At 44.1% G+C, this 20,360-nt stretch overlaps 1 protein-coding gene and 1 long non-coding RNA gene across 3 annotated transcripts; both read left to right on the top strand.

Moving 5' to 3' along the window:
* The first annotated feature begins 1 nt into the window (after position 1).
* LOC124802725 lies at positions 2–2,200 on the top strand. The gene is made up of 2 exons (XR_007017146.1): positions 2–721; positions 1,051–2,200. It is a non-coding gene; the product is annotated as an uncharacterized LOC124802725 (long non-coding RNA).
* Positions 2,201–9,004: 6,804 nt separating this feature from the next.
* On the top strand, positions 9,005–17,164 carry LOC124802861 (collagen alpha-1(XXV) chain-like). Of its 2 annotated transcripts, XR_007017159.1 has the most exons (3): positions 9,005–11,491; positions 12,491–15,709; positions 15,778–17,164. XR_007017159.1 is itself a non-coding variant. In XM_047263896.1 (2 exons), exons 1-2 carry the CDS (start codon positions 11,177–11,179, stop codon positions 13,211–13,213), a joined length of 1,038 nt encoding a protein of 345 aa, XP_047119852.1. In that variant the 5' UTR covers positions 9,005–11,176; the 3' UTR covers positions 13,214–17,164. The 2 variants fall into 2 exon arrangements, 1 of the variants encoding a protein (XP_047119852.1); XM_047263896.1 differs by having other exon boundaries at positions 12,491–17,164.
* The last annotated feature ends 3,196 nt before the right edge of the window (positions 17,165–20,360 follow it).

Raw genomic sequence — 20,360 nt, 5'->3', positions numbered from 1 at the left:
ATTGTGTTTTATTCAGTTGCTGTCAGACGGTCCATAAGTGAAAATTATCAATATACCGTAGTATTACGCGCAACTGATGAGGACAGGACCACAAAAGTTGAAAACTATTCTCATACTTAATACTCTTTACTAAGTAAATGTAAAGTGGGCCGTACTTGATTTAAAGAAACTTGACATCACTGCAGGGATAGTTTAAATATCTATTACTGTTCTGCAGTACAGAATAGTATATTTTTATATCACTTATTCTCTACTCTTACAGTTTTTACTATTTGCCTTTAAAATATGTTCCTGGCAAGTTGTGGACACATCCATTTTAAGTGTTATTAAAGGGGCTCTTTATCATTGGGGTACAGTTAACCAATGACTGTTCAACTAGTAATGTGCTGTTGTGCAAGCAGTAGCTTTATAATGAAATCCCAGGGCAAAGGCAGCTGCCCTGCATATGGGTCACAGATGGATGGAGGCTCTTTATGTCCAGGTAGTACTGCCGACATGGCAGCGTGATGGCGATTCGTTAACCCCAGCTGCTGTTCTACGCGTGGTGCAAGATTTGCTGGGGGGGACCGATAGCTGTTATTCTTGTGGGTGGCAGCAACCTGGATCGTTCAGTGCTGTCAGCCCATAGACAGCACATCTCACCATCCTGGTGGCTGTTCTGTACATCTGGAACCTTCGGTTTTCCGGACAAACTTCTGCCATGTCGGTCTGCTCTCAGGGTGTAAGCAATTGAACTGCATGATGTTAGAACACTGTCAGACTATAACTATTCTACGTTCCAGTACAATATTTTTTTTGTACCTATTCTTCAACCTATCATTTTTAAAGCTCATGTTGAAAGATAAAATTTTTAATTTTTTTTTGAGGTAGTTGAATGTTATTAGAAAGTCACTGATCACTATGTTCTTGAATACACTTAAAATTAAAATTTACCCATTTTTCTATTATTGGGTACATTTAAGCTGACTACTACTTCAGTGGCGAGGCACTACTGTACCTAATATCTTTATTTACAATGCAATGTTGGGCTACCTGCAGTCCTGCTCACAGGGCACAGGCGTATCTTGTTCCTGGGACACTGAGAGGAAGAGCAACCCAACGGCAGCTGTGCTCATGCTGCAGGATTGGGTTGGTGGCCTCTTTACTAATATGGTGCTGGAGGCTGCTCAGCGTACAGCGCACCAGAGGGTAGGCACTTCTTTTTGTGATGAGTGCTTGGTTTTTGGGGAGCAAGTAAGCTGCTAATAGGAAGCTGTATTTGTTTAAAAGCTGTTTGAAAACTGACTGTAAGATATCAGTACTTTTGGCAGATAATCTAATTTCATTTTACGCATTTAACTAGTCAATGGATTCAGTGAGATAACGTATGGTGTAACTAGTCTCTCTGTACTGACATATTTCATAACCTTTGAAAAAGCAATACATTCCAATGAGTTTTTAGATATCTAGAACTTTACATTCAGTATAATGTAGTTCTGTACCACTTTCTCTTCAATCCGTTATTCTTATTGCTTTTCTCTAAGAGTTTTCCATTTTCACAACAGAGCCATAAAACATTCATTTTATGTCCTGAGAAAGTATGACATTGAGGCAATTAAATTAGAACCATATTCATTTTTATATCATTGGCGCTCAGCTAAACATTTTGACTGTTTAAATACCGTGGCTCTGTCGCACAAGCGGTATCTTTATTTGCAATGCAATGTTCGGCTACCTGCAGTTCTGCCCTGCTGGTGGAACACGGATGGATGGAAGTTCATATGTCCAGGTTGACAGTGGCAGATCTACTCGTCATGAAAAATTGGCCTCCAGCTGCCGATCTACTCACGGTGCAAGATCATCTAGGCGGCCTCTTTGCTAACGGCGTATCGTTAACCCTATGATGGCTCATGTCTTGCTCATCAACGTCTTGGTGGCATGTCTCTTTGGGCACAGACGCTCCAGAGGCTGCTCTTCTCGTGGTGTTTGAACTTTCTGCGCGTGGGTCAGAATGAGAATGGTGACTGCTGACCAGCCGGCATCTGCACTCCGTTCTGGCACAGGCAGCCTTGCAACGACCATGTGCAGCGGTACATGTAGGAATATATATTGTAATAGCACTTAACCCTTAGTTTATCTTTTTTACTATTATCTATAAAGCTATAAAATGTTTCAGTTTTAAAAAAGATCAATTTTTAATATAATAATAATTCCTTAGATATCTATGTCTTTGAGTGCATTAAAATTGATAATGTATTTAGACTTCTAACACTGGGATTTAGTTAAGCCAATAGATACTTCACTGCATGATGAATTATTAACCTCAGCGACCCACCTGTTCGTGATGAAGGTTGGCTAATCAGCTATCTTAATAGTTAGGTGCCACTAGCTCAATGACAAGTGTGCTCCTGTGGCAGTGTCATCACAGTGACGTCTCTTCTTTTGGGGACCACTATTCCAGTTTCTGCCCATCTTGTGTTGTTTAAACTGCAAGAGGGCTTCTCAGCTTATGGATCACAACAAGGGTAGGTTTGTTTTTGCTAGGGGAGCAGTTGGGTCGATTTCGGCTTTATTGACAGTGTACTGTCCATCCTTCATTTGTACAATGCATGGTAATGGCAGCCTGGCAGTAGTCCTAGTTGTAAGGTGCTGCCCGCTGTTTGCAGCTTGCCTCAGGGAGTGAGATTTACCTCATAGCTGCTCTTCACGCGAGGCATAGTGGATTTGACAGAAGCTTGTTGGCTCAACACCTGCACTGTTCAGAGGGTGGTGATAGCAGTTCAGCTCGTCGGGTGTCACAAGCTTCTTCGTGGGATGTCGTTAGACTGGTAGTGTATTGGCATGGTTATCTGCCTAGTTGCTACTCTGTGTTTTATGAAATGCTGTCTGTGTTCCGAATACAGGTTATTATAATATTAATGTTAGTGGCTACTCACATTCCATGATTGACCCAATGTTGGATTTAAACTCTTAGGAAAGCTAGCATAGTATTTTTGTAGGAAATTTAAGAGAAAAGCTACAATATAGCGTGAGCTGTTTACATATATTTTACTACATTCAAGTAAGGTTTTTTTTTTTTTTTTTTTTGTACCACTAATTCTTCAGTCAGGTGCTATTGCTGTGGTTTTGATACATTAAGACTATAACCGATGTATTGTCACTATAACAGATGTACTGTCACGAAAGTAGTATCATTATTTGCGTTGCAGCTTGGGCTGTTTGTAGTCCTACGTGCAGGGCTCATTTGGATGCCCTGCTCGTAGGACAAAGATGTTTAAAAATTCCTTTGTCTAGGTCATATAGTAGCAGATCTGCTCGCGGTGATTGAGAAGCCCAGTGACCTCTACGTGTGGGACAAGGTGGTCCAAGCAAGTGGAGTGCAATCAATGCATTGGCAGTTGTGCTGCAGAACTGTCATTTTGGTAGCATGTCTCATCTAGGGATGCAGCCATTCCAGAGGCTGCATTCCAGTGGCAGTAAATAGCAAGGCGACAACTCTGTTCATGGGCCGCAGAGAGGGATACTGCAGCTTTCCGTCTAGCACCTGCTCTACATCTGAGAACAGGCAGCCAGGCTCCAACCCTGATCGTGTGGTACTGTTTGCTGTTAAATGCTGTTACCATCTTGGTTGCTGCTCTGAACCTGAGGCCTGTTGGGTTTAGTAGAAGTTCGTCGGGCCAACATCTGCTGTGCTCAGAGGGTGGCAGTGGCTACTCATTGGGCACAAGCAACTGATCTGCTCAATGTGGGATTGTGCTAATCCGGTATTGTAGCTGTATAACTGACTGCCTATTTATTGCTCTGGAATTAGATACGACTATTCGAGACTTAGTTATTTTATTTTTATTCTGTTCTCAGCTCATAGGGGCCAGTTTTGTAGCATGCTGAAATCAGAAAGCAACATTTAATGGAATGCAGTGCATGTCCTTGGTATAGAGCATCAGTCTGTTACACGTCTTCATTTTATGCAATGATCCCATCAGGTAAACACTTTATTCTCATGTTGTGAGGGACTTGTGTTGTACATCTCTTAGTAACGTGTATGCAAGCCCTATTGTAGAACTTTTAAAAAATTGTGGCTACAGTGCTTGGATAGCTTAGATACTAGTTAACTACATTATATCCCAGTACAGTGTATTTTGATAGCAAATACCCTTCAGTTGATAGTTTTTCCTATTTTCCTTTAGAACATTCTGATTTTAGACACAGCCATTTTCAATATTATTAAGTATTGTCATAATTTCTCAGATTATTATGCCACTGAGAGCATTACAATTAAAAATATGTGGGTTCTTTTATTATTTGGTGTTCAGTTAAGCCAGTAGCAGTTACACTATTGAGGCTGTTCTGCAACCAGTATTGTTTGCAATGCAATATTGGGTTACCTGTAATCCTGCTTGTGGGAGACAGGTGACTGCATACTGGATGAAATTCTTATGCTTGTGTCAATTTGGTGACAGCTAAATTCTGGTTGTATGGTTCTGTCTGCTGCATGGTAGCTTTCAGGGAATCGGATCATTGTAGCTGCTCTTAATGTGAGGCACAGTGGATTTGTCAGGAGCTCATTAGAATAACATCTGCCCTGCTCAGGGGGTACATTTTGCTGCTAAGGTTGTGGGATGCCATAAGCTGATTGGCATACCCAAGAGATGCTGTGAGACTGATAGTGCATTTACATGGCTGTTTCCCTAGTATCTGCTCAGGAGTTAATGAAATTCTGTTTATTATAAATTTAGGTTATTAATCACCTTGTATGTTTAAATTTAAGGATTATTACCAATGATATTAGTGTTAGCAGTTATTCACAAGTTTTGAGAGAACCGAAATTGTACCTAAACTATAAGGAAAAGCCAACATTTATCTTTTGCAGCTGAGCAAAAAGAAATTGACAACATTGTGTAGACTATTCCGATATCTTTAACTATTCTACTTGCCGATGAGATTTATTTTTACATCTCTTTTCTTCGGCCTCATCATTTTTACTGACTTCTGTAGGAATATATTTTGTGGTATTGCAGGTATTTTACATACAGTACAAGGTATTCATTCACCATATCGTTAGTGAATACAAATGAAAATTGATTCATCCATTTATTGTTGTAACTCATTCACTATGATGACCTGTTAATGAGGTAGTGTCTAGAAGCAGTATCATTATTTGCAGTGCGGTTTTGGGCTGCCTGTAATCCTACATGTAGAGCTTGTATCAGTGTCCTACTTGTAGGACACACATGTTTGGAAGTTCCTGTGTCCAGGTCGTGTGGTGGCACACCTATTTGTGGTGACATGCTGTACAAGGCCGTGTGGGTGACATCTTAGCTAATGTGGTGTGGTGCAGTGGTGTGTGGCAGCTCACTTCAGGGCCCGATCATCGATCTTGGATGCAAGGTGTGGTGGGTTTGGTAGCAGCTCAGTGGCCACCATCATCGGATCGGCTCACTCGTGGAATGGTGTCATCTAGAATTGTATTTGTGTACACGATCATAGTACCAGAGTACTTTCTGTGGTGAGTTCTCAGCTTTTGGAGCTTGGCAGGTAACCCCATTATTTTAGGCAATTATCTTGTTAATGGTGAACATCTAAACATTTTATAAGGGATCCAGTGTTGTACCTCATTTCTTAGTAAGGTGTATATATAGTAGGGTTTTTCTAAATCATGGCTACATTGCATGGATTGTGTAGATATTTTTTAAGTGTGCTACATTTCCTTATAGTTCATTTTAATGGCACTTATCCTCTGATCAATCTGAATTTTCTTAGTTTCCTAGACAGCCATTTCAAATTTTTGTTGTGATTTTGTGGATTGCTGTTTCATTGAGTGCATTAAAACTAAAAAGTATCCCATCCTCTTGTCATTTGGGTTCTATTGAGCCATGCAATGGTCTGCCTGCAGTCATGCTTGAAGGGCCCATCTGGAAGCCCAGCTCCTGGGATAGAGATATATGGAGGTTCTTATGTCCAGGCCAACACAGCTACTCGTGTTGAGTGATCACCCTCAGTGACCAGTCTGCCTGTTGCGGAGTTTGGCTAAATAGCTACATAGCTAACTAGGTGCTGTTAGCAAAGTGGCAGTTCTTCACGTGATGCACTGTCATCACTGTGGCATCTCTGCTTGTGGCGGGCCATTCCAGAGGCTGCCCTTCCTGTTAAGTTTGAATTCCAATGCAGCAGTTCTGCTTGGGGTCACAACAACCTGTGTGGAAATTCTGCTGCAGCAGCACATGGCCAGTGACTGCTCCCCTTGTAACAGCTGCCATGCTGGCGACCGCTTGACCCACGCATGTGCTGTTTGTGGGTTTGGTAGGAGCTCGTAAGGCCAACATCTGCAAAACTCAGAAGATTGTGGCTGCGCAGCTGATTCACCACCATCAGCTAATCTGCTCACTCTTGTGAGGGTGCCATCTGGTATTTTAGCTGTCCTGCATATAACTGTGATTGATCCATGTACTTTTTGGTGGTGAGTTGTTCGTAGCATGTGGCAGGTAATAATGTACCCTCTGTTTTAAGCAGTGACTTCCTTCTTGGTAGATCCTATTTCGAATTTGTGAGAGTCCAAGTGTTGTACCTTATTTCAGAATTTTTATGAATTGTGACTTCATTAAGGTCTTTTTTAACTTATCCTTGAAACAGTCTGGTTTTTTGGATTTTCCTTAAAAATATTTTTTTGTTTTAGACTACTCTTTCAAAATGTATTGAAATATCTTGGAGTATGTCATTAAGTGTATAAAATTAAAAGTGTATCCATTTTGTTATTGGGGATCAGTTAGGCAATGAAAAGTTAAGATATACCTTCAGTCATGTTTGAAGGGCCCAGCACGAAGCCTAGGTCATGGGATGCAGATGTATGTAGGTTCCTATGTCCAGATCAACGTGGTGACAGCTACTTCAGGTGAATGAGCCTCAGTGATCGGTCTGCTGCTGGTAGAGGTTAGCTGCATAGCTAGTGGGATGCTGTTAACATAGTGCCAGTGCTTCACCGGATGCACTGTCATCGCGGTGGCATCCCGCCTGATGGGATGGTCCATTCCGGAGGCTGCCCTTCTTGTGGTGTTCGAGATCCAAGATAGCCTCACTGCTCGGGTCCTGGCAACGATGGTGTGACAAGCTTGCTACAAGACCGCTCACCTCAGTGACTGTTCCGCTCGTGGAGGCTGTTGTGCTGGTGTATGCTCCACTCACGGGCAGTGCTGTGTTGGCAGCTGCTCCAGTCACTGGCACTGGTGACTGCCCGGCTTGTGAGCAGTGCCATGCTAAGAACTATGGCTTTTGGGCCGCTGTGCTGGCCACTGTGTGTCTCACGGGCACTGCTGTGCTGATTGCTCATCTCTTGGGTGACGGTGACTGCTCGGTTCACGGGCTCTGCCGTGCTGGTGACTGCTTGGTTCTTGGGCTCTGCCGTGCTGGCGACTGCTCCGCTCGCGAACCCTGCTGTGCTGGCGGCTGCTCTGCTCGTGGGCACTGCCGTGCTGGCGACTGCTCGGCTCGCGGGCGCAGCCGTGCTGGCGACTGCTCGTCTTGTGGGCACTGCCGTGCTGGCAACCGCTCGGCTCGTGGGTGCTGCCGTGTAGGCGACTGCTCGGCTCGCGGGCGCAGCCGTGCTGGCGACTGCTCGTCTTGTGGGCGCTGCCGTGCTGGCGACTGCTCGGCTCGCGGGTGCTGCCGTGTAGGCGACTGCTCGGCTCGCGAGCGCTGCCGTGCTGGCTGCTGCTCGCCTCGGGGGTGCTGCCGTGTTGGCGACTGCTCGGCTCGCAGTTTGCGGGTTTGGTGCGGGCTTGTGAGGCCAACATTTGTACCACTCAGAAGGTGGCAGCTGCCCTGCGCTTTGGCCGTCATCAACTGATCCACTCAGTTGTGGGATGGAGCCATTTGGTATTTTAGCTGCCCTGAATACAACTATGCTAGTTATTGTGTTCTTTTTTGCTGTAAGTTGTTAGCTTGTAGAGCATGATAGCTAACACACCTTGATTGTGGGCAATGACTTCTTTAATGGTATACACCTATTGGCATTTGGTGAGAGACCATTTGTTATGCTTAATCTTTTAATGAGATGTGAATATGGTAATGTTGTTCTAAATAGTGGCTTCAGTAATGGTTTGTTACCATTAAGGACCCCTCAATCAATCCAAATTTTTTGAATTTCCGTAAAAAATAGTTCTTATTTGAAAGAACTGTTTGTAATTTTATTTAATATGTTGGAATATTATGCCATTAAGGGCATTAAGTTAAAATCATGCGTATTCTTCTATCATTGGGCGGAGGGGTTCAGTTGAGCAATGCGATGTTGGGGAACAGGCAGTCATTCATGAGGGGCACAGCATGAAGCCCAGGTTGTGGGATGCAGATGTATGTAGGTTCCTCTGTTTAGGTCGACAAGGTGACAGCTACTCATGGAGAATGGTAGGCTTCACCGAGCAGTGTGCTTCTAGTGGATGCTGACTAAGCAGCTGCATAGCCAGTTCGCTGCTGTTACCTGACACACTGTCGCTGCGGCACCATTCATGATAGGTTGGCCCATTCTGGAGACTACTCTTCTTATGATGTTCGATGTCGAAGATAGTGTCTCTGCTTGAGGATCTTGATGACTACGGGGCAGCAATTTTGCTGCAAGAGCCCTCAGGACACTGCCGTGCTGGCGACTGCGCAGATTGTGATGCGCTGCCATCCTGGACACTGCTCCGTTTGTGGGTGCTGCCGTTCTGGCCACTGCTTCGTTTACGCACCCTGCCGTGCTGGCGACTGCTCCGCTCGTGGGGCCTGACATGCCGACGACTGCTCCACTCATGGGCCCTGCCGTGCAGGCAACTGCTCCACTCCCGGGCCCTGCCGTGCTGGCGACTGCTCGGCTCGCGGGCCCTGCCGTGCTGGCGACTGCTCGGCTCGCGGGCCCTGCCGTGCTGGCGACTGCTCGGCTCGCGGGCCCTGCCGTGCTGGCGACTGCTCGGCTCGCGGGCCCTGCCGTGCTGGCGACTGCTCGGCTCGCGGTCCCTGCCGTGCTGGCAACTGCTCGGCTCGCGGGCCCTGCCGTGCTGGCGGCTGCTCAGCTCGCGGGGCCTGCCATGCTGGCGACGACTACTCCGCTCGCGGGCGCTGGCTGTCTGGCGGCTGCTCGGCTTGCTCGCACTGCCGTGCTGGCGACTGCTCGGCTCGCGGGCGCTGCCATGTTGGCGACTGCTCCACTCACAGGCGCTGTCGTGCTGCCACATTTATTTTAGGTAGCAGTCTTGTTAATGGTTGACACCTATTCACATTGAGTAAGTGACCCAGTGTTGTTCCATACCTGATAGACATGCACGAATTTTTCTTTAAAAGTAGTTTTTTTGTTTTTTGGGAGGGCAGTTTATATTTTTATTGGAACTTAATTTTAAAATTGTACCTGTTCTTCTGTCATTCAATTAAGTTATGTGACGTTGGAATGCATGAAGTTGCTCTTGAGAGCCCAAGTTGGAAACCCAACTCATAGGTTGCAGACATATGGAGCAATAATGTGAATGTTACACTCCAGTTATTTAAAAAGAGTGGTAATATTTACTCACAACATATGGGCTGTTGGCTGCTGTACCCAATGCAGGGTGTCATATTGGCATCTGCTCCGCTTCTTGGCAGCTGTATGCTGTCTTGGCCCTGTTAACGGTTCAGCTGTCCTACTTGGGTGTAAAGGGGGGAGGGTTGTGCTGTCTTGCAGGTTACTTCCCTACACACCAACACTGTCATCCAGGCAACTGCTCTCCACGGGTGCACTCATGCTGTCGTCGACTCCACTCGTGGTTCTTGAGTTTGGTAGGTGCTCGTCAGGCGAACATCAACTGTGTTGAGAGGCTGGACAGCTGCCCAACTTGTTGGCCATATCAACTGATCTGCTCACCCTTGGGAGCCATCTGGTATTGTAGCTGCCCTGCAAGCAGGTTAATGTCCTGCCTTTCTTACCTTGTAGAGTGTAATTTGTAACCCACTTTTATTTTAGACAATAATCTTTTCAATCAGTAACCCTCATTCTTATTTAATAATAGGTCCCAGTATTGTTGAAATTTTTTTCTATATGTATTGTAGGACTGCGTGGTTTGTTGATTTTAACAGTACAAGTTATTCAGAGTTTTTAAAATGTACCTTAAGAAATAGAATTCCTCTCTTTTTGGCAGCCAAAACATCTCTCGTAAGCATTCGTTTGAAATTTTATTGTAATGTATTGGACTACTGTGATTGAGTATATTAAAATGAAAAATTTGTCCGTTCTTATATCATTGGGGATCAGTTAAGCCATTCAATATTGACTACCCAATATTGATTCAGTCGATATTGACTACTCAATATTGAATGAGTCAATATTGAGTCAGTCGTTATTGACTACTCAATACTGAGTGAGTCAATATTGAGTGGAGCAGTCAATATTGCCTGCTTCGCTCACGGGCACTGACGAACTGGCAACTGCTCCGCTCGCGGGTGCTGCTGTGCTGGCGACTGCTCCGCACCTCGCGGGTGCTGCAGTACTGGCGACTGCTCCGCTCGCGGGTGCTGCTGTGCTGGCGACTGCTCCGCTCGCGGGTGCTGCAGTGCTGGCGACTGCTCCGCTTGCGGGTGCTGCTATGCTGGCGACTGCTCCGCTCGCGGGTGCTGCCGTGCTGGCGACTGCTCCGCTCGCGGGTGCTGCCGTGCTGGCGACTGCTCCGCTCGCGGGTGCTGCCGTGCTGGCGACTGCTCCGCTCGCGGGTGCTGCCGTGCTGGCGACTGCTCCGCCTGCGGGCGCCACCATGCTGCTAGCTGCTCTGCCTGCGGATACCGTCGCGCTGCCGGCTTCTCCTCTTTTGGAGGATGCCGCGCTGCCGACTGCTCCGCTTGCGGCTGCCGCTGTGCTGCCGACTGCTCTGGTCGCGGCCTCTGCCGCACATTCAACTGATCCACTTGCGTTCACCGCCTCGGTGCCGACTGATCAGCTCGCGGACACCGTCGCGCTGCCAACTGATCAGCTCGCGGACACCGCCGCGCTGCTGACTGATCAGCTCGCGGACACCGCCGCGCTTCCGACTGATCAGCTCGCGGGCACCGCCGCGCTGCCGACTGATCAGCTCGCGGGCACCGCCGCGCTGCTGACTGATCCTCTCGTAGACACCGCCGCGCTGCCGACTGATCCTCTCGTAGACACCGCCGCGCTGCTGACTGATCTGCTCGCAGACACTGCCGAACTTGCATCTACTCCCGTCACATGGCCTGTCAACAGCTCCACTCGCGGGGAGCTGTCATGCTTCTGTCTGCTCAACTTCGTGTGGTCTACTGTGCATGTCTGGTCAGCTCCTTGGGGGCCATTGTCGTCGTGTCTGCTTATCTCCACAGGAGGCTGTCTTGCTGGCATCGGCTCAGTCCGCGGTATTTTGGGTTCGGTAGGTGCTTGTCAGGCCAACAACTGCTCTGCTCAGAGAATGATGGCTGGACAACTCGGTCGCCATATCAACTGATCAGCTTGCTCTTGGAATGTTGCCGTCAGATATTGTATCTGCCCTGCAAGCAGGTTAATGACCTGGTAAGTCACTTTATTTCGGGCAGTTATCAGTTTAATGGTTAATCTCTATTCACATTTAATTAGAGACCCATTAGTGACATTATCTTTTAGTATTGTGTGATTTTTCTAGGTCTTGGCTTCATTGCGTAGTTTGTTGATTTTAATGGCACCAGTCAATTAGTCCAACAGTTTTTTAAATTTTCCTTAAAAAATAATTTTTTCAGTTGTGGGCAGTAGTTAGAAATTTTATTGTAACGATGTAGATTATTATAAAGAGCATTGAAATTAAAGAAATTAAAGATTCTTCTATCACTGGGATTAATTAAAGCCATGCAGTGTTGGGCTGCCTAATGTCATGCTTGAGGGCCCCAGATGGAATCCAAACTCATGGGATTCAGATATATGGAGCAGTTGCCCAAGTTGCCAAAAATGAATGATATATTTACCACAACATGTTTTGGGACTGCGTTATCAGATAATCAAATGGTTAAAGCTATGTCATTAGGAACTATCAAAGCTAAAAATCCAGCAACAAACAAGCCTTGTCAAACATTTAAATCTCTTCCGTGAATGTTTCTTTTTTTTTGCATAACCTTATCATGAAGGTCAGTTACAAGCAGAGCTTTGTGAGATGGTTATGTGAGAAAATGAGATATTCAAAGAAGAGCTTTATTTGTTTAATATGGCATGTTTGCTTGTAGTGTGTTAGTTTGATGGTGTCTATGGGATAGCAATGTTAAACTCTTGATAACAGGATATATAAGCTTGAAACATATTGTGGTAAATATAACTTGTAAGATGTATGGAAGTTTCTATGTCCAGGTCAACACGGTGACGCCTACTTGTGGAGAACCATTGCCCTTAGCGACCAGTCTCCTGACAGTGGTGGTTATCTAAGTTGCTGCATTGCTGGTTGGATGCTGTTAGCACAATGGCAGTTCTTCACCTGATCTGCTATTGTTGCTGGGGCATCCCCCTTATGGGAAGGAGTGTTCCTAAAGCTGGGCTTCTTGCCAGCAGCTCCACTCATGTGATACAGCTGTGATGGGTGGCAATCCTGCTAGGAGAGGACTCATGAATCACTGCTCCACTCCCGGCATCCATGGTACTACTGACTGCTCTACTCGGGGGAGCCATGGTGCTGTCGACCACTCCGCTCATGGGGGCTATGGTGCTGTCAACCGCTCCACTTGTGGGAGCCGTGGTGCTGTCGACGGCTCCGCTCGTGGGAGCTGTGTTACTGTCGGCCGCTCCGCTCGTGGGAGCCGTAGTGCTGTCGACTGCTCCGATCGTGGGAGCAGTGTTGCTGTCGGCCGCTCCGCTCGTGGGAGCCGTGGTGCTGTCAGCCGCTCCGCTCGTGGGAGCCGTGGTGCTGTCGGCCGCTCCGCTCGTGGGAGCCGTGGTGCTGTCGGCAGCTCCGCTCGTGGGAGCCGTGGTGCTGTCAGCCGCTCCGCTCGTGGGAGCCGTGGTGCTGTCGGCCGCTCCGCTCGTGGGAGCCGTGGTGCTGTCGGCAGCTCCGCTCGTGGGAGCCGTGGTGCTGTCGGCCGCTCCGCTCGTGGGAGCCGTGGTGCTGTTGGCTGTTCCGCTCGTGGGAGCCGTAGTGCTGTCGACCGCTGCGATCGTGGGAGCCGTGGTGCTGTCGGCCGCTCCGCTCATGGGAGCCGTGGTGCTAGCAACTGCTCTGCTCGTGGGAGCTGTGACGCTATCAACTGTTCTGCCCATGGAATCCATCTTCCTGGTTGATGCTCCACTCGTGGGGGCTATCGACTGCTTCATTTGTGAGGGCTATCTTACAGGTGACTTCGCTACACACCAGTACTGTTGTCCAAGCAATGATCTTGTGGTAGTTGTCATTCTGGTTACAGTTCTACTTGTGGTGGCAGTTTGCTGGGGACTATTCTACTCATGGGTCCATTTCTGATGGTGATTGCTGCTCAAGAATACTGACAACATTGCAATGATTAACAACTTCCTTTCAGATATGGGGACCAATATTGAACTGTAGATCTTGTTGACTGCATTTTCCATAGTTGCACTACTTGATCTTTCCAAAACATAAAATGCTTCTGAGTGTTAAGATTCAACTTGATTGATGTGATCCAGAATGCTGGGTCTGACACCATATAGTGTTTTAAAAGCATAGAGTATTTTTAAAGCATACTTGTTTGAGGCCATAAGAGATTGAAAACATTAAATTTGTTGTTACCTTAGTTGTGGAACTTTGGACATCATTATGTGTTAAGGAGTTTGAGTGTGAGGCCAGTATTGCATTCCACTCCCCTGGAAGTATGGTGCAGTTTGCAGTTCACTGTGGATTTAGGATGTGAATTTCTTGTTGTGCAATGCACTGAAGAACTTGATTGTAGGAGATTTACTCTATTGTGTACTGCGTGGTACAGTTCAGACCTTAGTTGTAATGTCTGGCAGACCATGGGCATTTTGCGCCTTGTACACAGTGTTTCAGCACGTTATGATGTCCTTCGCAACTTTGCCTATCAACTTGGGTGCTGACATTGTGCAAAGTGGAATGCAGCTGATTCTCCACTAGTCTCCAATCATTGGTCAGTTGGACCACTGCTAATTCAGTGTTTGGTTGTAGCAGCTGTAGCCACTCGCAACCACATGCCTCAGTCTCTCTGCTCTGCAGGCGTTTTTTATACAAAAGAGTGTACTGAAGTTTAGGCCCCTTGCTGCAGTTTAATATGCTTTTCAGTTTTGGCTGCTGTGGATCTCTTTATCAGATGCTGTGTGTTGTCTCTTAATCTGTGTGCTAGGCTGGGGCTGTTATCACCACAGTCTGATTGATGCAACAACTGCTCGTACCATCCCATGTCGCAGTGTTATATTTGTTAGTAAATTGTTAGTCATTGTTTAAGTGTTTGTGTAGTGTTGTGGTGTTTCCTACAGTTACAGGTACTTCAGTTTCCTGTGGTGAAATTTGCATTGGTTGTCAAACGTACTCTTGTTGTTTTTTTTTTTTTTTTTTTTTTTTTTTAGATAATTTCTTTTGTGCATTTATCCAAGAGGTCATAGGTTTGCATGTGCAGTAATTCAGCAACTGTGGGACGAGGATAGTGACCAGTTAATACAAATTTAGTTCCAGGAAACAAAAACCCCTGTAATTGGTTCTTTGGATAATCATATAGAACTGTTAAACAGGGGATGTCAAACCATTTATCAAAAATTCACCAGATACAGACAGTTGAGTCTGACTGACCACTCAGCCAGACCAATCCGTTTGATTGGTCCATCTCTTAACGGGTTCCTTATATGGTCATACCTATTTACTGTGTTCAAGTTTCAGTTTACCAGGACCACAAGCGAGACCACAGACAAGTATGTTTTGTAAGCTATGTGCATGCGCATGCGCTCTAGAATGTTTACCTTGTTAATATTTTGGTTGTACCGTGATTAGCTGGCCTATCTCCATATCGTTCAACGCAGAAGTGCCCAGCTTTCTTTTTGCCTGGAGGTATCCAGGATTTGTCAAATTTGTCATGGAGGTGTCCAAGATACATCCAGGATCGCACTATATGTCGCCGAGGTGGCTGGATTTCACTGCCACATTCATAACAGAGGTGTCAGGATTTGTCACAGAGGTATCTGTTGTTTGTCGTGGAAGTGTCCAGGATTCATTGCACCATTCATCACAGAGGGGTCCTGTTCATTTTGGAGATGTCCAGCATTTGTCCCAGAGCTGTCCGGGTTTTGTCGCAGACGTGTCCCGGATTCATCATGGGGGTGTCTGGGATTCGTTGCATTGTTTATTGTGGAGGCAGCCGGGATTCATTGCATTGCTCATTGTGGAGGTGTCTGGGATTTGTCGTGGAGGTGTTCTCCAGGACTCGATGCGGAGATGTCCGGGATTCGTCGCGGGACTCGATGCGGAGGTGTCCGGGATTTGTTGCGGAGACATCCAGGATTCGTCACGGAGATGTCTGGGATTCGTCGTGGAGGTATCCAGGAGTCATGGAGATGTCCATGATTCGTCGTGGAAATGTCCGATCCGGGATTCATCATGGAGTGTCCAGCAGAATTCATCACAGAGGTGTCACGGTTTTACTGGCAGAGGTATCGCGGTTCCGTCTCATCGTTCGTTGTGGAGGTGTCCGGGTTTTGTTTCATCGTTCGTCGCGGAGGTGTCCGGGTTTCGTCGCGGAGGTGTGCGGGTTTCGTCGCGGAGGTGTCCGGGTTTCATCGCGGAGGTGTGCGGGTTTCGTCGCATCGTTCATCGCGGAGGTGTCCGGGTTTCGTCTCATCGTTCATCGTGGAGGTGTCCGGGTTTCGTCTCATCGTTCATCGTGGAGGTGTCCGGGTTTCGTCTCATCGTTCGGCGCGGAGGAGTCCGGGTTTCGACTCATCGTTCGGCGCGGAGGTGTCCGGGTTTCGTCTCATCGTGCGGCGCGGAGGTGTCCGGGTTTCGTCTCATCGTTTGTCGCGGAGGGGGGGGGGGGGGGGGTCTTGCTTTTGTCTCATCGTTCATCGTGAAAGTGACCTTGGTTTTTCTAATTACATATCATTGTGGTGTCCTAAGATTTTTTAACATGCTTGTCAGAGGTGTTGTAAGATTTTTTTGGCATGCATCAGATGTGTCACAAGTCATAGCGTATCCCTGGTGTACGACGAGCTGAAAGGACACCACGTGGAACTTCCTATGGTATTATTTGTGCATCATGGAGGAGATAGTGATTTGGTGCATATGGTACCAAATAGATGCCTGTCAGTTGACACATTACAGTGTCCAGTTCAGCTTGTACAATAAATTTTTCCATAGTTTGTATTACCATGCATCATGTTCACTTTTATGGCTGGCTGCCTAAGTTACAGACCAGTCTGGTTTATTGTCTTATTCCTTATGGAGATGTTCATTGACTGTCTCCATATTAATTGTGAATTTTTTGTGATTCTGGTCTGTCATATGCTTTTATGTAACTGGTGTCTCCTGCTTTAGAGACATAATTGAGACCTTGCCTCTCAAAAATTAAAACTTGATCCATGTGAAGGCACAACATTGGCATTCAAAGGTTAGCTTGTGTGCCATAGTGATGTCTCAGTTCTTTTTAGCATTTTCTGTTGTGCATAATGTCAATAGTGAAATATTTGGTTTTGTGTAATTGGCTCAAAGCAGGTAAGACTACGTATGGTATTTAATGATGTATACTTAACATTTGGTGTTGCCATTTTTGTGCTGGTTGATTTAGTCACCTGTTGTATACAAATTACATTTACTGGCAGAAATATCCCAGTAAAGCTGTGGCTTTAACTCTTGATATTGGACTGCTCTTAAGAGGTTGTATGGAACAGAATTGCGGCATATATCTGAGTATTATTTCTTTTCATTATGGCCTATCTACTTCTTCATTAGAGCAGATGTATCCTAAGAAATTCAGAGGCTGTATCACTGAAATCAAAGAGATGTGAGAGTGATGAGAGGTATAGGTAGTAACCGTTCATTCTGGCACACAAGTGCAGTTGGATTTTTTTTTAAATTTATTTATTGATGTTAGCAGACTCATCACAGATAATCAGCACATTTTTTATGCCAAAGACATAAACTTCCTTTTCAAATGTATTTATGTACACACACTGTATTACTTTGAAGCAGGTCTCAATTCTGCATCACATACTTACTTGTCAACATGACTGCAGGAACAAGGTGTGTGTGACACCCCCCCCCCCCCCCCCCCCACACACACACACACACTAAAATAATTCCAATCATGCATTCCTTTCTGGGTCTTCCAATTTGTATGCAGTCTTTTATTGTGATTGTCAGTCTAAAATTTTCACTGAGTGCTGCATTAGCTTGATTATTTATCACTTCTTTGGATGATGCAGTTCTCTCACCAGGTTCTCATAAAGAAAACTCCACTTAAGAGAGATATGGGGGCAGTCACCCACGTGTAATGAAATGACCTAATTAAATTCCACAATTGACTGTGCAATTAGTACTGGACTTCCATCATTTCATTAAATTTCACAGTTCATGAGAAAGGTCTTCCTGGATAACAAGTCATCACTCAATAACAGTTGAATTCTAAAAATGTTTTACAAAGAATGCAGTTGTGAATGATTAATCAAAACCTAACATACTGAAACATAGTTGATACCAAAATATTAATTTGCTGTCGTTAATAGGCAGCAATTGGCAAGTATATATAGAGCATTACTTGCTATGGTCCTGTATGTAGTCTTACATTGGTGTGTGTTTATACTGATATTGTAATACATACTTATTTCACAGTTAATGTAATCTTTATTAGTGATATTATTTCCTTGTTCATCTCAGTAATTCATATAGATTTGGAAATGGTGATAAATCAGGTCCTTATTTTTTGAAGAATAATTTAAGCACTGCTCTATAATCAGGAAACTTACTACTTTAAATCAGTACAGATCAATTTTCTAGCAAGATTTTTTAAAGTAGGATCAACATTTTAGAGCACCTAATACTATGAAGTTTTATGTACCAAATTATTTTGTAAAATAAATGTTCCTCAACAAAACTAACTATGCGACATCTGTCAGTACATTATAGAAAAATTGCCTGAATAATAATACTCAGGAAAACTGAAATAATTGTAATATTTACTAGGTAATTGATATCCAAAAGTAAACTAAAAAATTGAAAACAAAGCATTTATTTACTTTAGGAATTATACCAGACAAATGGAGGTCCTACACTTTTCATACATTCTTTGTTCTTATGATTGGTGACAAAACTATTATCAGTGATGTTATATTATTTATTTATTTTATCCATCTTTCAGCACTAACATGCAATCGATGTCGTCAGAAGAGTTACAGCTATTTGTACATTATGTTTTACATACCAAAATATTACATAGTAAAAATATAGCAATGTTGTCAACTATTAGCTTACAACAGCCTCTACACCTAGATCCATACATAACAGTAAGCCATAATTTATCAGCATTAACATGCAATCAATGTTGTCAGAAGTATTATAGCTATTTGTACATTATGTTTCATATAACAAAAATATTACATGAAAAAAAAGACAGTGTTGTACCCTATTAGCTTACAGCTAGCTGCCTCTACATCCATAACTATACATAACAGTAAGCCTTAGTTTATCAATAAATTAGATCATCTTTACAACTATTCTGAAATTCTTCTACACTGTAGAAAATATTTTTCTTCATCTACACTTTGGTTTTAGTTTTGAAAATATCCATTGAAACCAATTGAGCCTGTACGGGTAAAGTGTTGAATAATTTAATGCCTATGTATTCATAGCTAGATTGGGTTTTCTTAAGTCTGGTTGTGGGTATATCAATCATATTTGTTTGTTGAGTATTGTGTTGATGAACTGATTTCCTTATAGTGTAGTTGTTTAAGTTTTCTTTTATGTTTAATAGGCAACAATATATGTAAAGAGATGGGACTGTGAGAATTTTTAAGTCTCTAAAATAAGGTCTACAAGAGGTCTTGTTGTCAGTGATTCCGTAAAAACGTCTAATTGCTTTCTTTTGCCAAGTGAAAATTTTTTGGCTCCTGGAGAGTTACCCCATAAAAGAATGCCATATTGTAGATGGCAATGAAAGAAGGCATAGTATGACTGAAGCAATAAATCTTGTGTAACACGTGTGTAGTTTGGCTAGTAGGTAGATAACTCGTGATAGCTTTCGACATACATAATCTGTATGTGTGTCCCAAGTTAATTTTGAGTCAATGTGTATTCCTAGTAGCTTAACAGATGATAACTCCATGTTACTGTTTGATAAACTGAAGATTATCTTGACAGTCTTTTCATGGTTCATAGATAAGTCATTAGCTTTAAACCAGATATTAGATATTTTGAGACACTCTTCACTTTCCTCCTTCAATATGTTTATATCCTTTCCAGAATTAGCTAATGTTGTGTCATCAGCATAGAGGATAGATTTACAGGGTAAGTTATTCGGAAAGTCATTTACAAACAATATAAATAGTAGAGTGCCAAGCACTGAGCCGTGAGGAACACCTCGTTTTATACTTAAAGTCTGTGACTGTTGGTCATTATGCTTTACTATTTGTTTTCTATTGGTGAGGTATGATTCAATTAGTGAGAGTTCCAAGTGTTTGATTCCATAGCAACACAGTTTATCTAATAATAATTTGTGGTTAACTGAGTCTAAAGCCTTACTCAAGTCAATTAGAATGGCTTCAGCAGATAATTCTGACTCAAATGCGCTTAGTACAAAAGAGATAAGGTTTTCAACTGCTTTGACTGTTGATAAGTTTGACCTGAATCCATACTGATAATCATTTAATATATTATTGTCTGATAGGTGTATGCATATTTGCTGCAGTATGCAATGTTCTATTATTTTTGAGAGAATAGGCACAAGTGAAATTGGTCTATAATTATTGATACAGGACTTATTGCTCTAATGTGGTTGAAAAGTTGCATTCCTCCATGCCATAAACTTACTAGTGTTGCTTGTGAACCTTCCATTGCAGTTCCTAGTGTGAGTGTCCCATTAAAAATTCCATCAGGTGGCTGTTAATGTTTGCAGTTTCCTTTCTATTATTCCTCTGTCGGTTCCACCTTCCAAATAGAGAAACACTTCCATCAGAGTTCTCATTTCAGCTTATATAAGTTACTTAAACTGTGTGTGTGTGTGTGTGTGTGTGTGTGTGTGTGTGTGTGTGTGTGTGTGAGACAGAGAGAGAGAGACTTATGGGCACTCAACACTGAGGTTATCAGCGCACCAAAGTGGAAATTTGTATTCATGTCTTATCTTTTGATTCACATGTAATGAAAATTAACTTTAACTCTCAACTACTAAATTCTTTTTATTTAATTTATTAATTTTGAGAGAGGGTGTCTTTCTCGAGTATCTGAAGTTAAACACCAGGATGGATTCATAATATGCCTCGCTCA

Source organism: Schistocerca piceifrons, chromosome 6 (assembly GCF_021461385.2).
Source record: "Schistocerca piceifrons isolate TAMUIC-IGC-003096 chromosome 6, iqSchPice1.1, whole genome shotgun sequence".
Classification (NCBI taxonomy): Eukaryota; Metazoa; Arthropoda; class Insecta; order Orthoptera; family Acrididae; genus Schistocerca; species Schistocerca piceifrons.
This window is presented reverse-complemented; position numbering and strand designations above follow the sequence as displayed.